The sequence below is a fragment of the Passer domesticus genome, chromosome 14, assembly GCF_036417665.1.
Source record: "Passer domesticus isolate bPasDom1 chromosome 14, bPasDom1.hap1, whole genome shotgun sequence".
NCBI classification, from domain to species: Eukaryota; Metazoa; Chordata; class Aves; order Passeriformes; family Passeridae; genus Passer; species Passer domesticus.
This window is the reverse complement of record NC_087487.1, coordinates 9,886,034-9,909,050: the sequence shown is the minus strand read 5'-3', so window position 1 is coordinate 9,909,050 and position 23,017 is coordinate 9,886,034. Positions and strand designations below refer to the sequence as shown.

At 39.9% G+C, this 23,017-nt stretch overlaps 1 protein-coding gene and 1 long non-coding RNA gene across 15 annotated transcripts in view; one reads left to right on the top strand and one right to left on the bottom strand.

Moving 5' to 3' along the window:
• The window catches only part of LOC135280558 (uncharacterized), a 57,207-nt gene that overhangs the window by 9,712 nt on the left and 24,478 nt on the right, over nt 1-23,017 (top strand). For 2 of the 11 annotated variants that reach the window (XR_010347446.1, XR_010347442.1), the window contains one exon: nt 13,853-13,983. The exons of the other annotated variants lie outside the window; for them this stretch is intronic. This is a non-coding gene — a long non-coding RNA (uncharacterized LOC135280558). The remainder of the gene's footprint in view (nt 1-13,852; nt 13,984-23,017) is intronic. 11 annotated transcript variants of the gene reach the window in all.
• The window catches only part of SLC12A1 (solute carrier family 12 member 1), a 44,849-nt gene that overhangs the window by 4,289 nt on the left and 17,543 nt on the right, over nt 1-23,017 (bottom strand). For all 4 annotated transcript variants that reach the window (XM_064388580.1, XM_064388582.1, XM_064388583.1 and 1 more), the window contains 15 exons: nt 22,822-22,906; nt 21,780-21,931; nt 20,088-20,195; nt 19,211-19,334; nt 18,205-18,306; nt 16,346-16,501; nt 14,551-14,650; nt 14,355-14,466; nt 11,994-12,134; nt 10,058-10,164; nt 9,143-9,225; nt 6,696-6,839; nt 4,660-4,791; nt 4,316-4,427; nt 1,850-1,936 (listed from right to left, as the gene is read on the bottom strand). In XM_064388580.1, the coding sequence (XP_064244650.1) occupies nt 1,850-1,936; nt 4,316-4,427; nt 4,660-4,791; nt 6,696-6,839; nt 9,143-9,225; nt 10,058-10,164; nt 11,994-12,134; nt 14,355-14,466; nt 14,551-14,650; nt 16,346-16,501; nt 18,205-18,306; nt 19,211-19,334; nt 20,088-20,195; nt 21,780-21,931; nt 22,822-22,906 (1,745 nt within the window). The remainder of the gene's footprint in view (nt 1-1,849; nt 1,937-4,315; nt 4,428-4,659; nt 4,792-6,695; nt 6,840-9,142; nt 9,226-10,057; nt 10,165-11,993; nt 12,135-14,354; nt 14,467-14,550; nt 14,651-16,345; nt 16,502-18,204; nt 18,307-19,210; nt 19,335-20,087; nt 20,196-21,779; nt 21,932-22,821; nt 22,907-23,017) is intronic.

Sequence of the window (23,017 nt, the reverse complement as noted above, 5' to 3'; positions counted from 1 at the left end):
TAACTGCAAACTGCAGTATATTGGTTACTAATATTAACAATGAATATGGGTCTCCTCACTAATGCTGAACATTTTATTATTGTCTCAGCACTAGCTGGATCAATCACCTCACTGATATGGTTTTAATACAATAGATAAACAGGTAATACAAATTGCCTGTGACAAGAGGCTAAAGGAAACACTAGGGGGTTTTTTGCTATATGTGGACTCAGAATTGTGTTCAGATTTTCTCTCTAAATTTCAGGTTGTTTCTTGAACTTCTGAATGTTTTCATCTGGAGAACCTTATTGTCCTTCAGTACTTCCTTGCTTGCCCATTGTTGAAAATTCAGAGAGACCTCAGGGAGTTTCTTTTGTATGGATGTGAGCGTATTTCTCTGAGCACTTGGTGCTGACAGGCCTTGTGAAGTGGCAGACTGGGCACAGGCTGGCCTTGGCTGCATGGCCAGGAAGCCAAGAGATGGGTTAAAGGCTGTGAAATGCAGCATTTAGTGTTGCTGTTGCTAAGCTGTCAGTGTTTGTCAACATCCTTACTGTCTGTTTCAGTATGCAAAATAGTGATAATCCTCTTATTATTCACTAAATAGATGGGGTGCCAGCTGGAAGAGAGATACAGTGGTCTGTCTGGCATAGAACTCACTTTTCAGTTCAGATAGTGCTGATGCAGCAAATGTGTGTGGCTTTTTATGTTAATGCCAGATATTAATTCTCTTTGATAGCTTTTATTTATGTAAAATCACTGCCTTGTACTGGAGGAAAAACAAGATATGTATTGCACAGTTCTTTATATGATTAAAAATTTTACTTGAGAGATCAAGAGGGCACTGAAAGGGGACTTTAGGTATCCAGTTATAAAACCTTTATATTCTTTAGCTGCATTTCTTCAGTCAAAATCTCCAGTGGTCCATAGAAACTCTGGTGAATCCCATACTAATTTTGCAAAGTTTGTGTGTGTGCAGAAATGGGACACAGAATGATGAAGACCCTAACCTGGGATTGCACTTGAACCCAGGGGAAAGGCTTTGGTTGGAGTAAGGGATGGAATGGAAGACAGTATGGCAAGGGGGCACATTTTCAGAGTTTTAAGACTAAGGGCAATATTGTGAATTGAATTTAGGATTCAGTTATCCCCTGAACAGCCCGCTATGTACTTTTTTCTACATAAGCAGAACAAATAGTTGATTTCTATGGAGATATGTTTTAGAAATCAAAGACTTTAAGTTTTGGTTTGGTTTTTTTTTAATTTAGCTAACACAGTTGGAGGTGGAGCTTTTTGAGCATTGTTTTACCAACTTCCTAACCTCTGCTTAAGAGCATTAATTCTGTAGATAAGTTAATTTTTAAAACTATTAAGCCTTCATTGTATCTGAGTGATAGGGGAGCATTATAATATTGACCTAATGGGACAGAGGAAGTATGCTTATGTTTGACCAGAAAAATGTTATGAATTTATTGTAAAACCCAGAAGGCTGAGTTGACAGTGATGGCAGATTTACAGGAGAATTGTGACTGACTGGAGTCTATTGCAGCCTAAATAAATATGAGAAGTCATCATAAAATGTCTGTTAAATTTAGAGGCTCATAAGTATGGTGTCTAATTAGTCTTTACAACATAAAGAAAAAGACTACACATGATTTTGACCCTTTAAGCCGTGATTGTTAAAAGGTTCTTTTCTTTTTCCTGCTCTTGGTACTTGGAAAATTATTACAATGAAGTGACAGTGTTATTTTCTGTGTTGTACTTTGTTGGTTTTCTTTTTTTTTTCCCTTGCTTTTAATTTTCAACATAAAAGAAATAAACTCTAGATAAAGGCTAGCTGCTAAATAGTGGATTTGGTAATGCTTCTTACCTCTCTTTGTTGGGCTTTATATTGATATCACAAATGATATTAATATCAGCAAATTTTATTCTGAATTTGCTTAGGAGTGAAGCCATCCTGAAAACAAAAGAGAGATTGTTTTATCACTGTACTTTGGAGTGCCTTATATCAAAGAATGCTTGTAAATGAGTTAGACAACTACATTTTATATCTTATCTTTAACTATATGACAAATTACTTTAAATCCTTTAGTGTTTCAATTTCTAATTGCAGAACTGGATTAATGTGATTGCTGTAGCATAATTCATTTAACTGATGATGGATGAAAATCACAAAATAAAAAGAAATTAATAGCAGACAGAGGGCAGCGTGTTTACATTTTGGGAAAGCAATGGTACTTTAAGTATTCCCAAAAGCTTGAGTTATAAAGGAAGAATATTCAATATACAGTAGGTCAAAATTCTCCAGTACTTACAGAAGGCTTCTGTTACTCTGTTACTGTCAGAATGCTGTGGATGGAGTTTTACAATACTGGTAGTGCATGTGTTGGTCAAAATTTGGTCCACAAGGTCCAATACTTAAAGAATCTTCTTCATCTTTTTCATTTATGAATTTATATTGATCTACTCACATGTTGTCTTTACACATGTTCATAAAAAAAATAATTTGCCTTTCTGCCCCACTTGGCAGGACTAGTTTATAGTTTTTTATGTGTTTGTGCTTATGATAGAGAGGTTTAATTAGGTCAGTTTTGCCCTAGTTTGAACCATGGTTGGGATCTTGTGGTTTTTTCCCACACCTCCTTCTCCCACCTGCTTTTTTATTTCTATTTTTGGTATGTAAGCTTTGGATTTTGAAAAGGTCAGAGAGTTCCTAGGAGCAAACCATGGCAGGAATACATATTTGTTTATGACTTGAGAGTTTACTCTTTCTTTTTAAAGTATTTATATAAAAAGAATATACATCTTGTATAAATCTTGCTGATCCTGGTGGCAGTCCCTGTTTTGAACACGATAAAGAGCAAAATCTCAACTTCTGTGAAAAGGCTTTAATATTTGGGCAATTACATGCTAGTAAAAGTCCAGTTAAATTAGACTTCTGAATTCAAAATAGATGGCTGAATTTATACTTGGATGATTTTGTATTAGATCTACCTAGGGAATGGAGGAATCACCCAGCCCAGATCTGTCTCTTTGAAGGCCTTTGCATGTGGCAGGTAGGCCAGGTTTTGAGGAATGCTGCTGTTTGGGTAGCAGTGCAGACACATAATGTTTTCTTGGGGACAAGCTGGGTCTTTGTCAGCTGTCCTGATCATGCTCTTTACTCTGGCCTTTGTGGGACAAGCAGTGTATGCAGGTGTCAGAACTGCCTCTGTGGAAGCTGTCATGTTTTGACAAATCCCATTTGGTGTCAAAGCCTCCTACTTCCAGCAAAATCAGGTGACTAGTGGGTTCAGGAGCCTGTTTGCAATCCTGAGAAGCCAAGGCTGGACAGGGGGCAGAGAACACTTCCCAGCAGCTCCTTGAGCAGCTCCAGGGCTTTTTTTACCCAGTTACAAGGAGAGTTTGTACAAACACTTGTGAATCTCTTCTGCAGAGGTACATTAACTTCAGGGTCCTGTTTAAAACTGAGGGAACCACAGAGGAGTAAAGTTTGCTCTATGTGTTCCCTTTTGCTTTAAGGGAGCATCCTGTGGTAGCTGCCTTTCCAAGGCACTGTGTTGTAATCCTAGTGAAGCTGGTGATTCTAACTCCTGTCCTTGCACCCCTCTCGCTTGTTTGCCACTGGAGTTTTGGCTGGAGATGTTTTTAACTCTCTGCATGGTGCTGCTTCTCTTTGTTAAGCAGTCACTGACTTCCACCCCAGAGCTGCTTCCACTGGTGCTGAAATGGCTGTGCCTGTAAAGTGCTTAGGAAGGAAAGGTCCTACATGCAGTGGTGATAAAAATAAATTTGCATTAGTACCTTTCATTTGCTCAAAGGCAAATGATTATGAAATGATGATTAGGAAATCTAGACTTTCTTTAAAACACTGAGTAAAATCAACTTGGCCTTAAAGTTGATTAACTTGCTCTTTAACTTCTTTATATTTTACCACAGTTAATCACATTTATGTGAGTTATCTGTCTGTGCTATTTGCATGTGAGAGCTTCATGTGCATTTTCACTTCCTGTTACCTGGACAATCTCATGCAAATCCCATAAAAGTAATTATAATCTCATTACAGAGTGAAGACTTCTTCTTAGAGAAGGGAATATGAGCTATTAATGGAAAAAAGTGCTGGATATGATTTTCCTTTGGTAATCACCATTTGCAGAGCCTTAAGGGCTATGCCAAAAGCTTAACACCTTTCAGTCAAGTACATTTCTTTCTCATGCTGCCCACAGTACAACAAACCAGTTGTGCTGAGAATTTCCTGTCTTCCTGCTGTATATGCATTATGTTCAGCATCAATTCTAATTCTTTAAACAAGTGAGACAAATAAAGTTATATTTACACTAGTTTTTCTTCTTCAATCCTATTGACTTTTCCTCCAGTGAAGATCCTTAATTTACAATTCTTCCACTTCTTCCTGATAGTTAGAATGTAAGGAATTAGGATTGTTAGACCTGGAAGAACATAGAAAATTGGAGGAATATCAAATTAGTGCATTGTATGGTAAAAATTCCATCTTTCACTTCAGCAGTATTGGATATAAGTTAATTTTAAAACATTTAAGCCTGACAGAAAATTGATTATGTAAGCTTAATAAAAACCAGTTTTATGCAACTTCCCAAGTCTGTTTTGATATTTGGTAACAGAGGAATTTCTCTTCCTGTGATTCTTACTCAAATTCCTTACCTCCATCATCGAACAGCCACCAGATGTCAATTGTACCTTTTCCTTGCTTCTTTTTAAATTGAGTGCTGGCTTCTAGCAGCCTCTGATTGAATTCACCCACGTGCATTGACTGTATGGTGTTAATGCTGCTCTCTGTAATAAGAAAGAAAAAAATGTGGAAGGATGTCTGATAAGTGAGGCAATAAGTAGCTTTAGGGAGCCAAATGGAGGGAAAGCTTCAGGAAAATGAACTGTTTCTGACATAATTTCTAGCCTTTAAATCTGAAAAAAAGGTACAGAGTAGATGCTTTGGACTTTTAATTTTCTCATACACACAAAAACCAAAGCTTGTGTAACACATTGTCACTAGACGATAACATTTGAAAAAGGTTACCTGATTATTTGTTCTCTGTCTCTTTTTAGTTAATGTAAAATTCACTGGGGCCTTAAAAAGCAACTGGGAAATAGATAGATTTTAGAAGTAAATGTGTCATTTTGCATCATTTACAAGCTCAGCTGTCTTGTAAAATACAGAGTTCCCTGAAAGGTACAGTCAGAGTGGATGAAATGAGCTGGTGGGGTGCAGGGGTAGCAGAGGTGAAGCTGGAAGTTAGAAAACACAAGCACATATGGCTGTTTCCCTATGCTGACATGGTCACTGATAATGGGAAATAAATTTTGGTTCTTGCTGTTTGCTTGGCTGGCTTGAAAAGATGCAGTCTTGACTCTGTACTAACAATACCTTCTCTCATTCCACCTTTTGAGGCCTCTGGCTTTATTACTGCTTCTCTTTCAATGATTTCAAAGAGGTGGTGTCAGAGCAGTATTCTAAGTGGAACAAACAGGCTTCTTTAGAGGTTTTACTCTGATCTGCTAGGTTCTGATAATGCCTTGTTTGGTTTTCCTGTGTTTCTGAAGTGTGTACAGGATAGTTCCAAAGCAGTTATTGGCTTTCCTCTAGAGTTCTAGCATCTCTGCTGGGAGATGGAACAACTCTGGGGAGTACAAACATCAAAACAAAACAGAGAGGTGGAGCTATTTATTAACATAATCTATCTCATACAGAGAGCCAAAATGTGTAATATGTATTTACTTTATGCATGTCTCAACTAAATCAAAAAGGGAAGTTGAAATAGGGATATGCACTCTTGGAATTGTCATAAAAATATGTTCTACTGAAATAAAATCAAGTGAAGCCTGCCAGCTGAAGAATAATGGCATTTTATGTTCCCAGTCTGTAGATCTTCCTGGCACCTGCAGGAGTTGCATGCACAGCCAGATGTAATTGTCTCTGCAGGTGCAAACTCTCAAAATACATGTCTGTGTACAAGCATGGCTTCAGGTGGGTCATTATCATTACAGCCTAGCAGTTGTGAAATGAGACCTTAAATTGGGTCTGTATCGTTTCACTATATCTGAAATGTAGTATTGACTTCATCACCTACACATCAGTGTGTTAGTTATTTGACAGTATGTTGTGTACGTACTTTCAGTACTTTTACCACCTTCACTTGTGCATTTTTAGGAAATTGTGCTTAGACTATAGAGCATTTGTGCTATTTTTACCTGTTTTTTCAGCTGTGTACTGAGTTTGTGTATGTATGTTAAGTAAAATATGAATGCTTTTTCCCTCCATATTGTGCATAGTTTCTATTTTCCTTAGAGAGGAGGAAAAAAACCTTTTTTTTTTATTTAAAAGCTTAAAACATCAGATTGAGAAGACAAAAACAATCCCCAACCAACTTGTTCTGAACTCCTCAAACTTCAATAACCATATTCTGTTTTTGTCAAGTGGCAGTGAAGCTGAGCTGAGCTGAGGAGTTTGCCTAGCAAACGAGGGGAAGTGGTTGTGCCGCAGACAGCGTGTCCTGCGAGCAGAGCGTGTCACTGTGCTGCGTGACAGGCTGGTGGCCACCTCGGTTTGCACAAGGGAGCTTCTGTTCCAGGGGCTTCTGTGTGGCTCAGGAGGTTTTGGCTTGGAGTAAATTCCACTTTGCATATTGGTAAAAGTGTGATGCATGGAAGGGTTGGGGATAAGTTGTCATTTTGGAACTTACCCTTCTTTGTTTCGTGTTTTGAGATATTCAGTGTGCTGGCTTTTTTGAAGAATCCACAGATACCCCTTTTTCCTTCTTCAAAATCATTTTCTTTAATGGTGGCTTCGAGTGCCAATCTCTCCTGCTCCAGCTTCTCTAATTCCTCTGTGTATTAGAAAAAGTTAAAGAACTGGTAAGACATTCCTGTCTTTTAAATTAAATCCCTTGCTGAGCTAATGGCAGTGATGTAATTGGTGTTGTGGTACTTTGTAGACAATGTAAAGCTCCTGGTATGAAAATTTCTTTTAAAACACATTTTCTTTGCAAATGAGTAGGGAGAAGGAAGCTGAATTCACCTCTGGAAGCCCTAGCTTGGGGTGCCTGTGCCTACAGCACTGTGGTGTGCCAGGTGCTCTCAGTTTGTCTCTTCCAAATCAAATTCAGTACTATGAAGTTTTATAGTTCCATGAGATATTATTTATTGAGTTATGCTTGTGGATGTTTAGTTGGTTTCTTTAGCCAAGAATTTGAAAAGACATTGGCAAAGTTCTTGTCCTACACTGAGGAAGCTGAAGTATTTAGTTCTAGCCTGTGGGTCTTTTTTCTTAGAACAAAGTCTCATACTTTGAGATGCTCAGAAATACATAAGGATGCTAAATATACAATCATTCTCCATGCAGAAATATTTTTCATAGGTTTTTTTTTAAGCATTAGTTGCAAAGATGTAAGATTTAGCCAATCAATTCTGTAAACTTAGTAATATAGAAGAACAGTTTAATCTCAGCATTATTATGTTTTTCCTGAGAAAAAGGTACCATGTGTTATTGTGGAATATATTATGGTGAGGCACTAATTAATGTGATCCAGGCATTTGCCTGCAGAAAACTTTTTTCATAAGGAAATCTTCTATTTGAGTAATACATTAACTAAATATGAGGTAAGTTCATTTAAGACATTTTGTTGAAAAAGTAGAATAAACCCTTGCTAGCATTATTAGCTCTGTTAGCACTCTCAGTTGCCAACAGAAAGATTATACTTTTTTAGATTTTAATCAGTGACAGTCTCATACTTCTGATTATTAGACTATTAGATTATTAGTGGTGATAGCTACAAACTTAACAGTTACGCAAAATTAAAATTTCAGTTTTTCTATTGAACAGAATGCTGTACCAAGTATAAGAGAACACAATGATCATTCTTTTCCACTACAATGACTCTGTATCTGCTTCAAAATATTTCTTTGTATTTGAGGCTCCCCTCCTTAAATCTTTCTGTCTCCTTGTGTCATAACACTCGGAGAACATTTGCTCATTTGTAAGCTTGCAGAGTTGTTTTTCACTGTATTTTTACAGATTTTGAGCCCTCTGTTTCTGACTCTCATCAAGCAGAGATAGGCAGATACCTCTCAGAAATCACCGGGGGTGAAGAAAAGGTTGATTATTTTGGAATCTTTTCTGAGTCCCTGTACTTTTGCCCCGTGGGTCTCCAGGCACATCAAGCTGCCGGCGCTGAGGGAGTGTTCATCTGCCCTTGTTCCTTAAGGGAATCTCTGGCGCCTTTTCATTCTGCGGGCTGATTTCCTCCGCGGCTTCGCTCCTTCCCCTGATCCCGCAGCGGCGGGCGGCAGGCGGCAGCAGAGAGCCGCGGGAGCGCCGGCCCGGCCCGGCCCGGCCTGGCCCCGCTGCTCCGGGGCGAACCGGGCCGCTGGGAGAGCCGGCCCCGCTGCTCCGGGGCGAACCGGGCCGCTGGGAGAGCCGGCCCCGCTGCTCCGGGGCGAACCGGGCCGCTGGGAGAGCCGGCCGTCTGGAAATCTAGGAAACCGTTCCGCCTTTGCCACCCTTAGGCACCTGTCCCGAAGTGGTGGTGGTATGGCGGAAGGGTTGCCCTTTCCCCCTGGGATAGGCACTGCTAACCTAAGGAAGAATGAACAGAAAGCGGGGAGAGAGAGCTGGTGTTTCTTGCGGCTTTCCGATTTTTGTAAAAAACTTTTTTTTTTTTTTTTTTTTTTTTTTTTTTTTTTTTTTTTGGTGGGAACTCTGTGGGACTCAGTTCCACAGAGATGGTACCAAAAGTGCAGCTTTCCCATTTCCTGTCTGTCCCAGAGATGTCATACAGGCAGATAGAGGAAGGTGTGCGTGGCCAGGAAGGAAACGTGCAGCAGGGCCACTGGTTGCTGTGGCACAGAATGGTTTTATTGCTTTAGTCTGTGCCTGTGCTGGAACTGCTCTGGGAGTTGGATTCTCGGTGTGCAGAACCCTTTCATGTGTCAGGCTTGGACTCCTTCTGTCACTGCCAGTGATCAGCAAGGATTCAGGCAGGATTTAAACTGCACAAGAAGGACGAACTGTGGAAGTTGTGAGTGTAGGAGCTATTCTAGAAAGCAGATGGTGACTCTTGTGAGTGTCAGAGTCCTCCTTATGCTGTGCATCTAACCAGCAGAGATATTCAGCTGTTGAGTCACTACATACCTTGAACCTGAAGGACCTGAGATATATCAAATCCTTGGCTAATTCTGATGATAATTACACCAAGCTCAAAATCAAAGGCATCACTGGAAAGAAAGAAAAGGAAGAGTAAACATGGTTTTACATTGTACATGTTGATGAGGAAAGCTATTTTGAAAAGATCAGTGAAAATGTTCACAGAGAGGACAGACTAGGTAAAATTGCAGAAGGAATTGTCCCAGATAAATTTGTAGTACTTCTCTTCCGTAGTTTAAAAAAAAGTTTGATTTGGTATGGGAACAGATCAGCTATTCCTGAAATGGGTCTTTCAGACTGCACTTTTTTAGGAACTAGGTTGCTGTAGGGTAATTTTTTTCTCCCCTCTCTGAGGAAATAACAAAGCTGAGGTGGGTTTTGTTGCTCTGTAACTTGCTTTAGCCTTACAAGTGAATTTTGAGCAAGCATCTATGAGAAACCTGTTCTAAAATGACTGTTTCCTAGCTAAATCCCAACCCACAGAGCTGCTGAGCCCTAGGCACACATGAGATTTGAAGCAAAGCTGATCCTCTGTCTCCTAGGCTTAAAAGAAGAATTCCATGATGTTCTCTTATTCCCTTACTATGTACATCACAGTTGTTTTTCTCTGAGCTCCTGCCCACTAAAAATGGGAAAATACAGTTCTGCAAAAGCACTGCTGCTTCTTTAGCATTGTTCAAGCCACATCAGCTCTGATGGTGCCAGGTGTTTGCTAAGCTGGTCCTGTGAGGTGTGGGAAGCCAGTGAGCCTTTTTTGATGGGCAGTAACTTCAGCCACAGAGTTAGGATGTGTGAGCCCAGGTTTGTACCTATGTTCATGTATTGTTTCTACACATCAAACTCTCTATGGAAATGCTACATTAATCCAAGAGGGGTGAAAAAGGAGGTACTGAGCTGACTTACTGTATAATGCCCACATAGTTCTCAACTTGAGTGGCAGGTGCACTTCTCCAGTCCTTCTTAAATCCAACCACCAGGGTGTTTGGTTTCATTCTACCCAAGCCCGAGGCCTGCCAATGTTAAAACACTGCTTGAGAGAGGTACATATGCATGCTTTTACTGTAAATGAAAAGCAATGGCAAAAGATAACTGAAGTAATGTTCTGGAGACACAACTAGATTGCATTTCATAAATGCCCTTCGTGCTCATACCCATGCAGAAAGCAGAAAGATTAGCTTTAAATCATTCCAACTATAAATTATTTTAGATGACAGAAGTGTAGTTTTTCTAAATTAGCATTCATTTGCATTTCTTCTGACATGCTCTCATTAAAATGGTTCAATAACTTGGAATCAAGAGGGAGTTCAAGAACTGTTTGTATGTGCATTCTGATATAATGTCATAAAGCTTTTATCAGCTTTGGAATACTCAGTAGATGAAGTGGGTCTGTAGTCTCTTAAAACATCTCAGATACACAGAGAAAGCATAGGCTCCTAAGAATTTTTTTGCCTTGAATTTGGAAACTGCTGCTGTTTCATTTGCTGTGTTCTTTTCAAAAGATGATCCAAAATCAACTAAGCATGCTTTGTAGATAAAACTATGGTTTATAAACAGGAAAAAGAAATGGTTTGGCAAGATATTAGTTTGCCTACAAAACTAATTCTTGATGCTAAAACCTGGACAAGCAAGGGAAGTCAGATCTAGATTCAGCTAACCTAGTGTTTATAGAAATCTAAATATTCAGTGTATTGGGAAAATTTAGGTGGAGACACACAAAACACCATCTTGTAAAGTTTTTGCACTTGCCAACGTTTTACTACTAGCAAACAGAAAATAGGTAAAAACTCTTGGAACCTTGGTGGGTTTTTTGAGTATCACTGTTTATGTTGAAATCAGCAATTGTTGCTGATGTCTTTAGGTTGCAGTAATGATGATATGGTTATCCTTTTGTTTGCTGGAAGAGAATTATTTGGGGTCCAGTAGTTGACTTAGTCAATAGTGCTTATATAGTAATGGAAAGGAAGAGATCATCAGACTGTAGCAGTTCTCAAAAACATCAGAAAGATCTCCTACTGAGTCAATGTATAAGCCCAAGATGAAGTGTCTTTGTGAGGCTTTTACAGAACAAAGGGATCTTTATTAATAGCATTTCATCTCGCTCAATTGTACTGTCCATTCAGCAAGTGTACAAAGAGCCCTGGGACACCAGTGGGTGACTTACCCAGAGTATTTCAGTTGGCTCCCTACTGTCTCAGTTGGCACTGATGTTTTTTCAGCAGTGTATTTTGTGAAAACGAGATGAATTTTCTGTATATTTTGCCTCAGTACCTATATGTTTAAATATTCATATATGTGAGAGAGGAAGGGAGATGAGAAAAATGAAAACAGTGTCTCTGTGCCTTCATTATGCCATTTTAAATGGACTGTTGGAAATGATCTCCTGCGTTCTTAGAGTAATAGAAAAATATTGCAGACTTTTATTTAAATGACCTTCTTGCTATTTGCAGAAAACGTATATTACACATTTTCAGTTGTCATTTATTGCCAAAACATTCTCAGATATTTAATATGCTGTGTAATACCAAACAATAGAATTGATTTGAAGTGTATCAAGTGTCAGCTGCATAGACATTGATATGTTGCCCTGTAGATGCTTCTCTTTTTTCATAATAGTGTCTCATTCATTTAGGACAGAAACAGTATGCCTGGTCTCATAATTCCATAGCCCAGAACTAGATCTTTATGAAATACACTGTAATATAATATACATGTACCCCCTTTCTGTCTATTACATTACCCATATATATGTAGAGCTTCTTCACAAGTGAATAGTAATGTCTCACATAAAGGGATGCTTTGATGTACATTCTCCTGTGTGTTCTGTAAACAAAAAGCTTACTTGAAGTAGACTTTTGACTCCATCTCTGAAGCTGTCAGCTGCCACTGCTGCATAAAAGGCTTTTCTTTTGTTCTTTGTGAGCCAGGCTTGCTTTTTTTCCATGCCACTGTTCATCTCCTTAACACACAGCTTGCGTGGTCCCTGTATGATACAAAAAAATATTATTATGAAGGCTTTGTGTTGTACATCACACAGTGATTTTGAAGGAGTTACCTAGTCTGCTGTGGGAGCAAATGGAGAGAGTCAGAAAAATACCTTTCCAAAAAGGGTCCACAGAGATTCAGCCCTTTGAAAATATCTGTGCTGCAAACATTATTCACATTCTGTTTGAGAGGGCTGAGGCTGTTAATGCTACTTAAATGCAGTGATTCTGACAGAAGGAAGGAGTACTATGGATTGTAACATCTTAAAAAAAACATCTAAGGTATGATAAAGCATCTCAGAGTGAATAAAGTCCCTCCCTGGCTTGACTATGTAAAAGAGTCTCAGGAGATGTAAATGTACATGGTTAAGTTCCTGTCTACTGACAAGAGAAAAGAGTTGATGCAATGCACTTAAAGATGCAAATGCCTTTGTTGCCAGTTTTCTTTCAGTGGTCCTCTGGTAATTTAATGAGAAAAAAATCCATGTGCATATCCAAGTCCCAAGACATCAATGTAACTTAAGAATGATTTGATCCTGGATGTATGAAGAGCTGGGAATGATAACTTGAACAATAAGCTTGAAGTTTCATTGTGAGTAAGGAGGGAAGCAAACAAGTTTTGCCCTTCTTCCCTGTCTCTCAAAGGAAAGCCCCTGAAGGTGGTTTTGTAACTGGCTTGCACAATATGTTTCTGCTGGCCGAGGGGCCAGACCCACCCCTCTCCCAGGTGCCTGTCTATGTCCTCCCATGCTCCTCCTTTGTTTGTGCAGTTGTACAAGGAGTCCAGTGAATCTGCAGACCGGGGACTAACCCTGAAAAAGTATCTTACATGAAGGCAGGGAGTAAAAGCAGAAATAGTCCCTTTTACTGGGAGCTCAGACTGTTCAAGCCAACATGCAGCCATAACCTCAGAGACAAGTAATCTTGAAATCATCTTTATGCTCTGTTGTGGTCTTTATTTTGTCCATTTCTGAGCTATGTATCACCATGTTCCTGGAAAGTTTCTTGCTGCCTTTTGGAAGGAAAGAATGGAAGATGTTCTCTCTGGCATGCTGTTTCCAAACTCTATGCATCGCTAACAGCATGTCAGTTTTGAGGCAGAATGTGCTGGGTGTTACATCTATGGCTGAATAGTCTTGCTGCATTTGTTGTGATATTTATTGCAGGCTGCTCTTCAACGTGATTGTGAATTTTATCATATGCTTTTTACCACAATTTTGCAATTCATAAAGTCTCATTTTGTCACACTTTTATCTGCGTAGTCTCAGGATCTTGTTGTGATTTGGCTCTACACTTAGTGAATTCAGTGGGAAATCTAACAATAATTTTAGTAGGGAAGAATTAGGATCATTCATTCTTTATAGATTAATTTGATTTGGGAAGAATCTCATGTGAATCTTCCTTACTCTGCTTCTGCAATGTGGCAGCATCAAATGAATTATTCCTTTGCTGCTGTAGAGGAATACATTATCTTGGCTGGCCTGACTCTATTATCTAGATTCTGCAGCCCCATTTAGTGCCATGAGCTGGTTTGGTTTTTTTTTTTTTTCCTCTCTCAAAATTAAAAGGGCACTGTAATATTTAAAATACATTTTCTCCCTACATACAAACCTATCTATTTTTGTTCTGTTCTGATGAGAGACTAGATTTTCGTCCTCTAAGATACATAATTTGCTGTATATTTGTATCTAGAAATACATTTTGCTCCTCTCTTTAGATCTCAGAAGAGCATGTTTATCCTCAAAATTAGCATTGTAACAGTTTTGGAGGAACCACTGCAAAGAGAACTGAATTACTTGCCAAACCCCAACTCTGCAAATCGGTAACAAAGCTGAAAATAGAACCTGGGTAATTTGACTCTCACACAATAACCCTTCAAATTTTGCATTTTGTGTGGTTTGGGGGTTTTCTGTTTTCTAAGCCTAAACTCTTTCCTTGTAATGTTTTGGGTTTTTTTTTCCCCTCCAAACCATTTTTTAGTTCACCTACTGTGAACTTTGAAAAGCATCTCAGTGAGGCATTTACCAGCAGACTTTGTATCAGCCGATGGCTTTCGTGTCAAGAATTATGATGAAATTAATTCTCAGTGCAGATCTCTTTGGTGGTGTGCACAGCACCAGTGGGAGCACCGTGTGCTGGGTGAGAGTGGAGTGTGTGACAGAGACCTGCAGCCCCCCCGGCGCGGGGTGTGCAGGGTGTGCAGGGGGCAGTTCCCTTACCGTGTACACTTCACAGCAGATGCACAGCCCGTTGTTCTTGGTGAAGGCGTGGGTGATGTCCAGCAGAGCAGGCCTGACCATAGGAGCTCCTGTTAATGCCAGGCACTGGGGTCTGTTGGGGGAAAAAGAGGTTGTGTATAACTGGCTGATGTCCAGATTCAGGACAAGCCGTTCTACTGTTCACTAGAGATCTTACCTGAAGTTTTTGACGTGTTCTTCCACTGTCGTTAAGGCCAGAGCACTGTCTAAGGCGTTAACAAAGTACAGAGCCTGTGTGGAGGAGCCCCAGTTTACCTCTGCATATAATAAAGATAAATAATGCACATTAAACCACAGGCTTTTCCTTACATTGTTGCAAAAATGAGCAGTGGTGTTCTCTATGAAGAGCAGAGTATATACTTCTGTACTTCATAGATACAGGTCTGTTGTTCTTTGTGCTTCATAATAGAAGAAATTGGTTTTGCTTGTGTGATGCAGAAAACCCCAGGAAAGTAAATAGTTTCATTCTTTATTTAAATATTGGGAATGTTCTTCCCCTGCTTAAAACTATTTTCTTTTATGTTACATTAACTTTGGGTCCTTCTCCCATGAGAAAATGGACAGCCCTGAGTCATGTATGTGGTGTGGAATTTCAGGAGGTGCAAATGAAACCAGTAGGAAGGAACATTGCTGGTGCCAGTTTGCTCTGTTCTACTGTAAAGGCCAAAAATTAGTCTCCAAACCCCATTTTGGCATATACATATTTTCTCATTATTGTGCAGCTGTTTGGTCAGTGCAGACATGTAAGAAATGTCTTGCTATGCTTTGAGATCTACATGAATGCAAATCAAGTCCTATTATGTCAAGATACAAAGCCAATATTAAGTGGAAGTTTGTATTAAGTGGAGGTTTGTGTAAAGTCACCTTTTCTTAGGAATGTTAGTTTTTTCTGAGCCCTGAAGTTGTTGGTAAATTACTGCTGAACAAAAGTCACTCTTAGCAGTAGACAGAGGGCTTTTGTACAACAGCTTCAGTGAATTTAACCAAGCTTTAAGTGCTACTTTGCATTAGGGACCCTGGCAATATCCAAGGAAAGGGTAGAAATCCTGAAATGTTTTTGACAGCTGACTGGAGATAGGTGTGCTTTCCTGCAGCTGATGATAAATTTACAGGGAGAGAAAGAGAAGCACAGACCATCCCAGTGGGTGTGAGAGAGCTCAGATAGGCAGGACAGACAACAGCAACAGAAAAAATAACAGAGTCTCAGACCAGGTGTTGCTGTCCCAAGTTAACTCCAATAAAAGTACATCTGTTGCTGGGAACTGTGCCTCTTTTATTTGTTGGTTTTGCTTTATGTTTTCTGCTGCAGAAGTAATTCAGGTGGTTAGCACCTGAATCTGGACCTTGGTTAGTTTTGTCCTGGATATGAATAGCCAGACTGTCTGGCTTGTACAGCACACAGGTTTTTGAGGACAGCTCATGTGATTTGCTGAGCTACTAAGTGGTTTTTTCCAGCAGTAAAGTGGGCCCATCTGTCTTGATTTATGTAGGAATTGTAGGGAGGTTATGGAGGATGATCAGTTCATAAGTAATTCAGCTTGCATTTTTGTTGTATAATGGGCAGCAGGTTTACATTTTGAGTGAGAGCCCTGCATGAGTCAGCTTAGGAGCACTGCAAAATTCAGGTAAGGCTTTGTGCGTGGGTGGAAAAAATTTTGAGTGCCACTCAAGTAAAAGCCCAAATGTCATAAATATGTGGTGGGAATAAGCCAGTCTGCTGGAATGTTTACAGAAAACCCTGAACCACACTTGAGCTGCTTGTTAAACAGGCAGTCACCAGACTATCAACTTAATCTGTATTATATAAAGTGGAGTTTAATGGGATGCTTCAGACTTGCCTCTAAATAAAGATAGCAGAGAAAAATTCCAATTCTGTTAGCAGAATTAATTCCTTTAAAATCCAGTCTAGCAGCACAACATATACCTGTAATAATAGTGGGGTTTGGCCTTACCTGGCTTCTTGTATGTTACATAAATATATAGGAAGAGCTCAATGGCATAAGTGATGAGAGCTGCCCACCAGTTGATGACAAACATCACCCCGCAGCACAGCAGGGCTCCAAAAAGTGACACCCACATGTTATAATATCTGAATGCAGGTCTCCAACCTGTTTAAAGAGAATTGAGGACAATGGAAGAGCATAAAATATATTGATAAAATGGTGATCCATTATTTTGTGGATAAAATCCAATGTACAGTTTGTTTCAGGCTCTGTCAAAGTAGCTATTCTGTTTATATGTACTTTGGCAAAATTAAAATTTATTGGTTCAGAATTTTTCAGAAGACCAGAAGGAGATTACCTGTAACTTCAGGTAATTGACGACTGTGTACTTTTGATGCATATACACAGAACTTATTACTGGTAGCTAAGCACTTGCTGAGAGGAGTGTTTATCCCAATACTGTAAGTGCACCTGTCTTAAACTTGGAAATTGCTTGGCCTTGTGGCAGAAAAATAAAATCATCTGCAATTGAATTTAAAAAGATATTATTCCTGCTGCTTTTCAGCTGCAGTACTGATTCCATCCCCTGCTACCAATTAAAATGATGAGGCAAACACTGAGCCTTCATGGTTTGCAGGTCTCTGCCAGGTGTTCTACAGAGCAGACTTTGGAGAGGGAAAAAACACAGAAGATACACAGAAAATACAAGAGGCTGAGCAACCCTATCCTGGATCATCTTTATAATGAGGGAATGGGAAGGACCTGCTGGGAAGAAATTTTCTGTCCTGCAGCCTTGCAATTATTATAATCTATCATTGTGAATTGGCAGAAATTAACTGGAGGAAATGAGAAAAGAAGAATGGCTGCAGCTCTGTCTGAAATGTTAAGTAGTGGCAGAGCAGAGTCAGATGTATGCAGATGAAATCTGTAGAGGTAATTGTCACTCAGCGCCAAGGCCGCATGGAGCAGATCTGCATTTGTTCAGCTGTGCAGGTAATTAGCAGAAGTGCTCATCTTTTCTGCCCTCTAAACAAATGGCACTGTGCAGATCTATAGGAAGGAAGTTGATGCAGGCATTTATGTCATTACTGCAGTTTCTTCACACTGGAAGTCAGAAATGTATTCCTTGCTCTTTGAGTGGAATAATTAATTCATAAAGCAGGAAATTGTCTTTCCTGTGTGCCAAACCAGCTGATTGACTTCATTCCTGAAGGTGTCACCCCTTCATTCATGAGATGGTGAGAATCATTCTGCTGTGGCAGTGCACAAGTCTGACAGCCAGAATGTTCATTTGCTGCAAATGTAGAGGGAGGATCTCAAGTTACCCCTGAACAGGACCTCATTGTGCTTCACAATTGTGCTTTACAACTCTGCTTCCAGGCACTGCAGAGCTGTGCTGGTGCTGTTTGATGGACCTGCTCTTGCTCTGCATGTTCCCCTCCAGGCAGCATCACTTGTAGCACTGTTGCTGTGCTTAGGAATCTCCCTGTACATTTTGCTGTACGTTTGGAGAAGGGAGTGTGACTCCCCACTATACTTGGCTTACTTCATTGGCCAGAGTTGGCATAAGCTTTTACCCACGTTTTTTTTTAATAGTGAGGGGAAAAAAATACAACTCTGAGGATAATTTTTTTTCTCCAGTGGGATGCACTAAAGCCTTTCTCATCCTGTACAACTGTAGGCATTGTAAGGACTTAGAGCCATTATTTTGATCTTTTGGAGATAAGTAAAATATAATATTCAATAAGACATCAGATCACATAACTTAGATACTTTATACATGCTGCAATTTTCTCTGACATACAGTTTAAACCTTCCAGAGATCAGACTATAAAGCTCTATATTTAAATCACTGAATGCAGACTCACCTGGAGATTTTGCATATGAGGCATGAAAGCAGGAGAAATTAATCAAAGCATATGAAGCCAGGAAGAAATTGGAGATGATGGGAGCAATGGTATTCAGTTCAGCTGCAAGACACATACACAAGTCAGACAGAGGCACCAGTTTCCTGGACTGTTGGCTAGCTGTTTCCTAATGATGCATTAAATCTGAACATTGTCTGCAGTTATCATCGAGGGAGAGCTTGGTATTTTCCTGTCTTGCTAATTTAAGGCCACCTTGATCTACCTTCATTCATATGAATTATGTCTGCTAATCCTGACTTTAGTAATATTATGTACTATGCAGTGTTATACTTGATATTGGGATTCAGCATACTGTCTCTTAATGATCTGATGTAAAGTTCAGAATTTTAAATATGTAATTGACAGGATGGATGCATTTTAAAAAATATTTGTAGTTACAACTTAGTGGGAATCTGAATTCTCTACTAGACATCCTATTTACTTAGTATAAGACAGTTTGAATTTCAAATCTTGGAAAAACTGATAACAATCCCTGCACCCCTAAATGTGGTAGCTGGTATTTTCTTTCACCAGTCCTGGTAAACTGGGATTTGCTCTGGAGCTGGCTGTGGGAAAGGCTTGGGAAGAACAGGCTTCCTAAGTATCTCAGAATTACCTCTGAGCTATGTGCAATATAAACTGGAAAACCATTTTCAAAGATTGTGACTTTGCCATATCTGATAGAGTTCTAAGCACTGCCCTCTTCCAGCAGAGTGAGCAGGAATTGCAGCTACTCTGCATCTTGGAGAATGAGCCTGTGGTGGTGGTGGCAAGCCACTGAAATCCCTGCTGCTTTCTTTTTGCCTTCATTAGGAATAGTGGAACTGCTACCAGGACTTGGAGTACGCTTATGTCAGAGCTTACCCGACTGGAAATGTTCCAAACTGCAGCTACTAATTGTATTATAGTATGAGATTGTGTAATTTCAGAACATGACACTATAGCAGCTGTGCAACATTATACAAACCAATCAAAATGAAGGCCATGGCGATCACAAAAGTGAGGACATATCCCCTGATAGGCTCGTTGTTTTTTCCGTATCCTTTGGCAAAGAATTCTAGCCCTTTGTAGACGTTGTCCTTGCAAAGAGCCTGGTAAGAAAATCAGCACATAACTCTATTAAGCAGCACTTTCTTGCACCAGAAGTCACTGTCTGTGAGTGGCAGCTTGCTAGGCTTTTGCTAAACAAAAGTTAAATCTTAGTGCTTCAAGTACATCAACTGCTTGGCATGTGAACATTTAAATAAGGTGATAAGACAATGTGCTACTATGTTATTATATCATGGGAAATAGAATTACAGGCATTTAATGCTTATTTGGTGCTTTAAAAGAAAAAGGTAATTAAATAGCTAAATAGAGTCTAAATTGGGAGAAGTTGAAGCATAAATCAGTGGCTTGATGTGATTTGTACAGCTTATCTCTCCCATGCCCTCTGTTCCCAGTCTGTCCACGTTGCTACTGCCCAGACAGCTTCTGGACAGCCTGTTAAGAGCACACCTGACAGCAGCTGAATCTTATGGACCTGACGGCTCCTGTGCTTACAGGGTAGATTTTTGTAAGAAGACAAATGGTCCTGAAAGTACCCTTGAAGCTATTTATGACAGGCACATGAGTATCCCCTGCTCCTGCAGCAAAGCTGAGCTCTGACCAAACGAACAGTATCGCCCTTGTATGATGATAAGACTTGTCTTTTTCTGCTGAAAAACATTCTACATATTGTTTTCCCTGCCTCTTCCTGCCACATGTGTCAGTGTTGCTTAAATATACATTACATTTGGCACACAGAGTTCAACTTTGTATTTGAAGTAAAGCCAAGTATAAGGAAATGGATAGTTGAATTTTACCTGGAAAACTTTGGGTGCGCTGACAAGAGATGCTAGAGCTGATGACAGAGTGGCTGAGAAGATGCCAGCTGTGATGAGAGGACCAAAGCCAGACACCATGCTCATCACCTTTAGGAAAAAACAAAGGTTAAAAGGAATAGGCTTGCATTTGGATGCACTTTCTAATGACAAACCCATTCAAGTACTCTGTGTCTCTACTTTTCACAGTTCTAAATTTCATCTGCTACAAACTGTACTATTATTTCTGGTTTAGTTAAAAGCAATGGAGGCAAAGCCAAATTCTTATTCAAATATGCAGCTGTCTGCTGGGGCAGATGAGTACTCTGAGATTTCCTCACTGCATTTACCAACTGATTGCTGTAAGTAACAGCCTCTACTTGATGAGTAAATAGCTTGTAGCAGACAAGAAAATGGAAATAGCATGGAAAAGCATCAATGTGTGAAATGTGGTTGGAGGTACTTTATTTTATTTGGGTTTTTTTCCCCTTGATTATTTAATATGGCTAAAAATGAGAGAAAATGCCTGCTGGTGCTGATGTAACTGCAGTGCTGCAAACAGAAATGATGGTCACTGTCAGGGCTCCCTCAGCCCTCCCAGGAGCCTGGGCTGGCCTCGGTCACTATTGCAGTGAAAGGGCTGTCGAGGAGCACCAGACAAGGGAGCTAAAAGATGGATGGATGTGATTGGTGGTGTGTGGGCAGTAATTCAGGAGAGAAACCGGTGAATCCTGAAGGTTTGTCAGATGTAGTCATACCATTTTATGGCTCTAGCCTGGCAGGGGTAAATGCAAGAAGTGAAAGTTTGTCTGGCTGTAGGGAGGTCACTGATTTGGAGGGGTGCCCTGAGTGTGGGCAGCTGAACTGAGGTGGGAGTAAGGATGGTAAATGATCAAGGAAGGAATGGAAAGTAGTCTATGAAAGGGACAGCATATCCCTTTCAAGGTGGTTACCCAGCCTTGTCATTTAGCAGAGCCAGCTGGGAAAAAAGCAAGTGACTTTAAAAGCTACAAATGACTCGTTGAAAAGCATGTGCAGGTGGGTGGTGAATTCCTCTCGCTGGCCATGAAGCACAGGGGCTGAACAGAGATCTGGGACCTGTGGTTGTCAGGCTGCAGAGCTGCTTTACTTTGATTCTTAGCCTAAGCTTTATTTTGAAGAATAAAAATGGCAGACATTCTCTGGCCTAGAAGAAAGACTCCATTACTTCTCACTTGATTTTTTGCTCTATTTTTGGATACTTTTTAAAAAGAAATCAGAACTCTGGTTTTTACTGTGACACAACCCTTTAACTGTGACCACAGCACCCCTGAGGTACAATCACATCCATGTGTCAAGAGCAGTGAGGTGAATTCCTCATCTAACAGGAGTTCCTAAGGTCTCTGTTAAGTCTGGGCTTTCAGTTTGAAGATGTTACAATATATACTGCTGCATGGTACTTGGGATTTGCTAAAAGAGGAGATGAAGGCATTACCAGAGTGTTAGGAAGGCTAGTGATGGACAGTGTGAAGATAAAAGTGCAATGCAGGGGATTTTTGTCTCTCATCATTCCTATAGGTTGTATTTTTAGATAAAAGTGGTTGTCCTGTTATAGTTGTAGGCTAATAACAGTTTTGTATGTTTGTACTTATGTACATGTGTTGCTTATTATGCTAATATATGCTTATATGATAGTATATATTATCTCACTAAAACCTGAAAATTATTCATCAGCCCATAATCACATGGCTGACTTGCACATCTTGAAAAATCATAGCCTAGGCCACAGGCAGATGATCCATTGCAGCTCATTCCAGGTACAATTGTATCATTGACGTTCCCAGTAGCATCTCTTACAACACAGGAGGCTGTGGAAAAAATTATATATTGTTATTTTGCTTCCTTGTTGAAAGAATATTCTCACTGCACTTTGACTCCTAACTGCACACTTCTTGTACAACTGCTGCCTTAGATTCATCCCAACAAGAAATTTCATGTTGGGCAGGGATTTACTTTCATGTCCTGTGACTGAGTTTCTCACAGTGTCTATAAGCAAATATTTGCTTCTTTTACTTTTAAAATAATCAGCTACTTAACTAATAAGAATTAGCATATTTCTAAGATTAGAGACCCAGATGGAGATCAGCAGTAAATTGGCTATCTCAGAAGTCTTTTGTCTTCCTGTTACCACTTGTAAAAGTGCTAGTATTCAGAGCAAACAGGTTCAGTGAGGCCTTTATGTCTAGGCATACCCTTTTTTCTGTGTAACAGGGGCACCAAATTACTTTAGAGACCCAGATCCTCAGCTGTTCAGATTGTCATAGTCCTACTGATACCAACGTGATGAGAAAAACTTGAAACAGGAGGAATTACCTATATTCTTGCTGTGTCTATTGATATTTATGTTACCTTTTTTTTGCTTATGGCCTAGGCTGACTTTATGATGCTTGTATCCCCAATCATCTGTTCTGTTTATGTTGGATATTAAGCTCTGCATCTTCAAGACTGGCTCCAAGAGTGAAGGGGCAGAGAAGGCACATGGAGCTTGTTTTTAGAAGCTGCACTTGCTTCCCTGCATTCCTTCTCACAGACTGTGTTGTCTGTAGCAATGACAGCTGGAGAGAGCTCTCCTTTGCTTTTAGTTAGTTTTGAGCTAGCTGAGGGAGAGGAGAGCTGAAAAAGCAGTGAGACTAATCATTCATTTGCATGCCAAGCTTCAAACTTAACTGTACAAGTGAAGCAGAGGTTCTGTACTTACCTGCACATATTGCAACAGCAATGTAAGCAATTGTGGTGATCACAATGGCCAGCATTGTTCCCTGGGGTATGGCAGTTTGTGGGTCCTTAAACAAAGCAGTGACACAGAAACACTGTGAGCTGTGTGCTGCAGCCTGATTGCATTTGCATGCTGGGGGTTCTGCCACACTGTGGTGTGAAGATACCCCAGAGAGCAG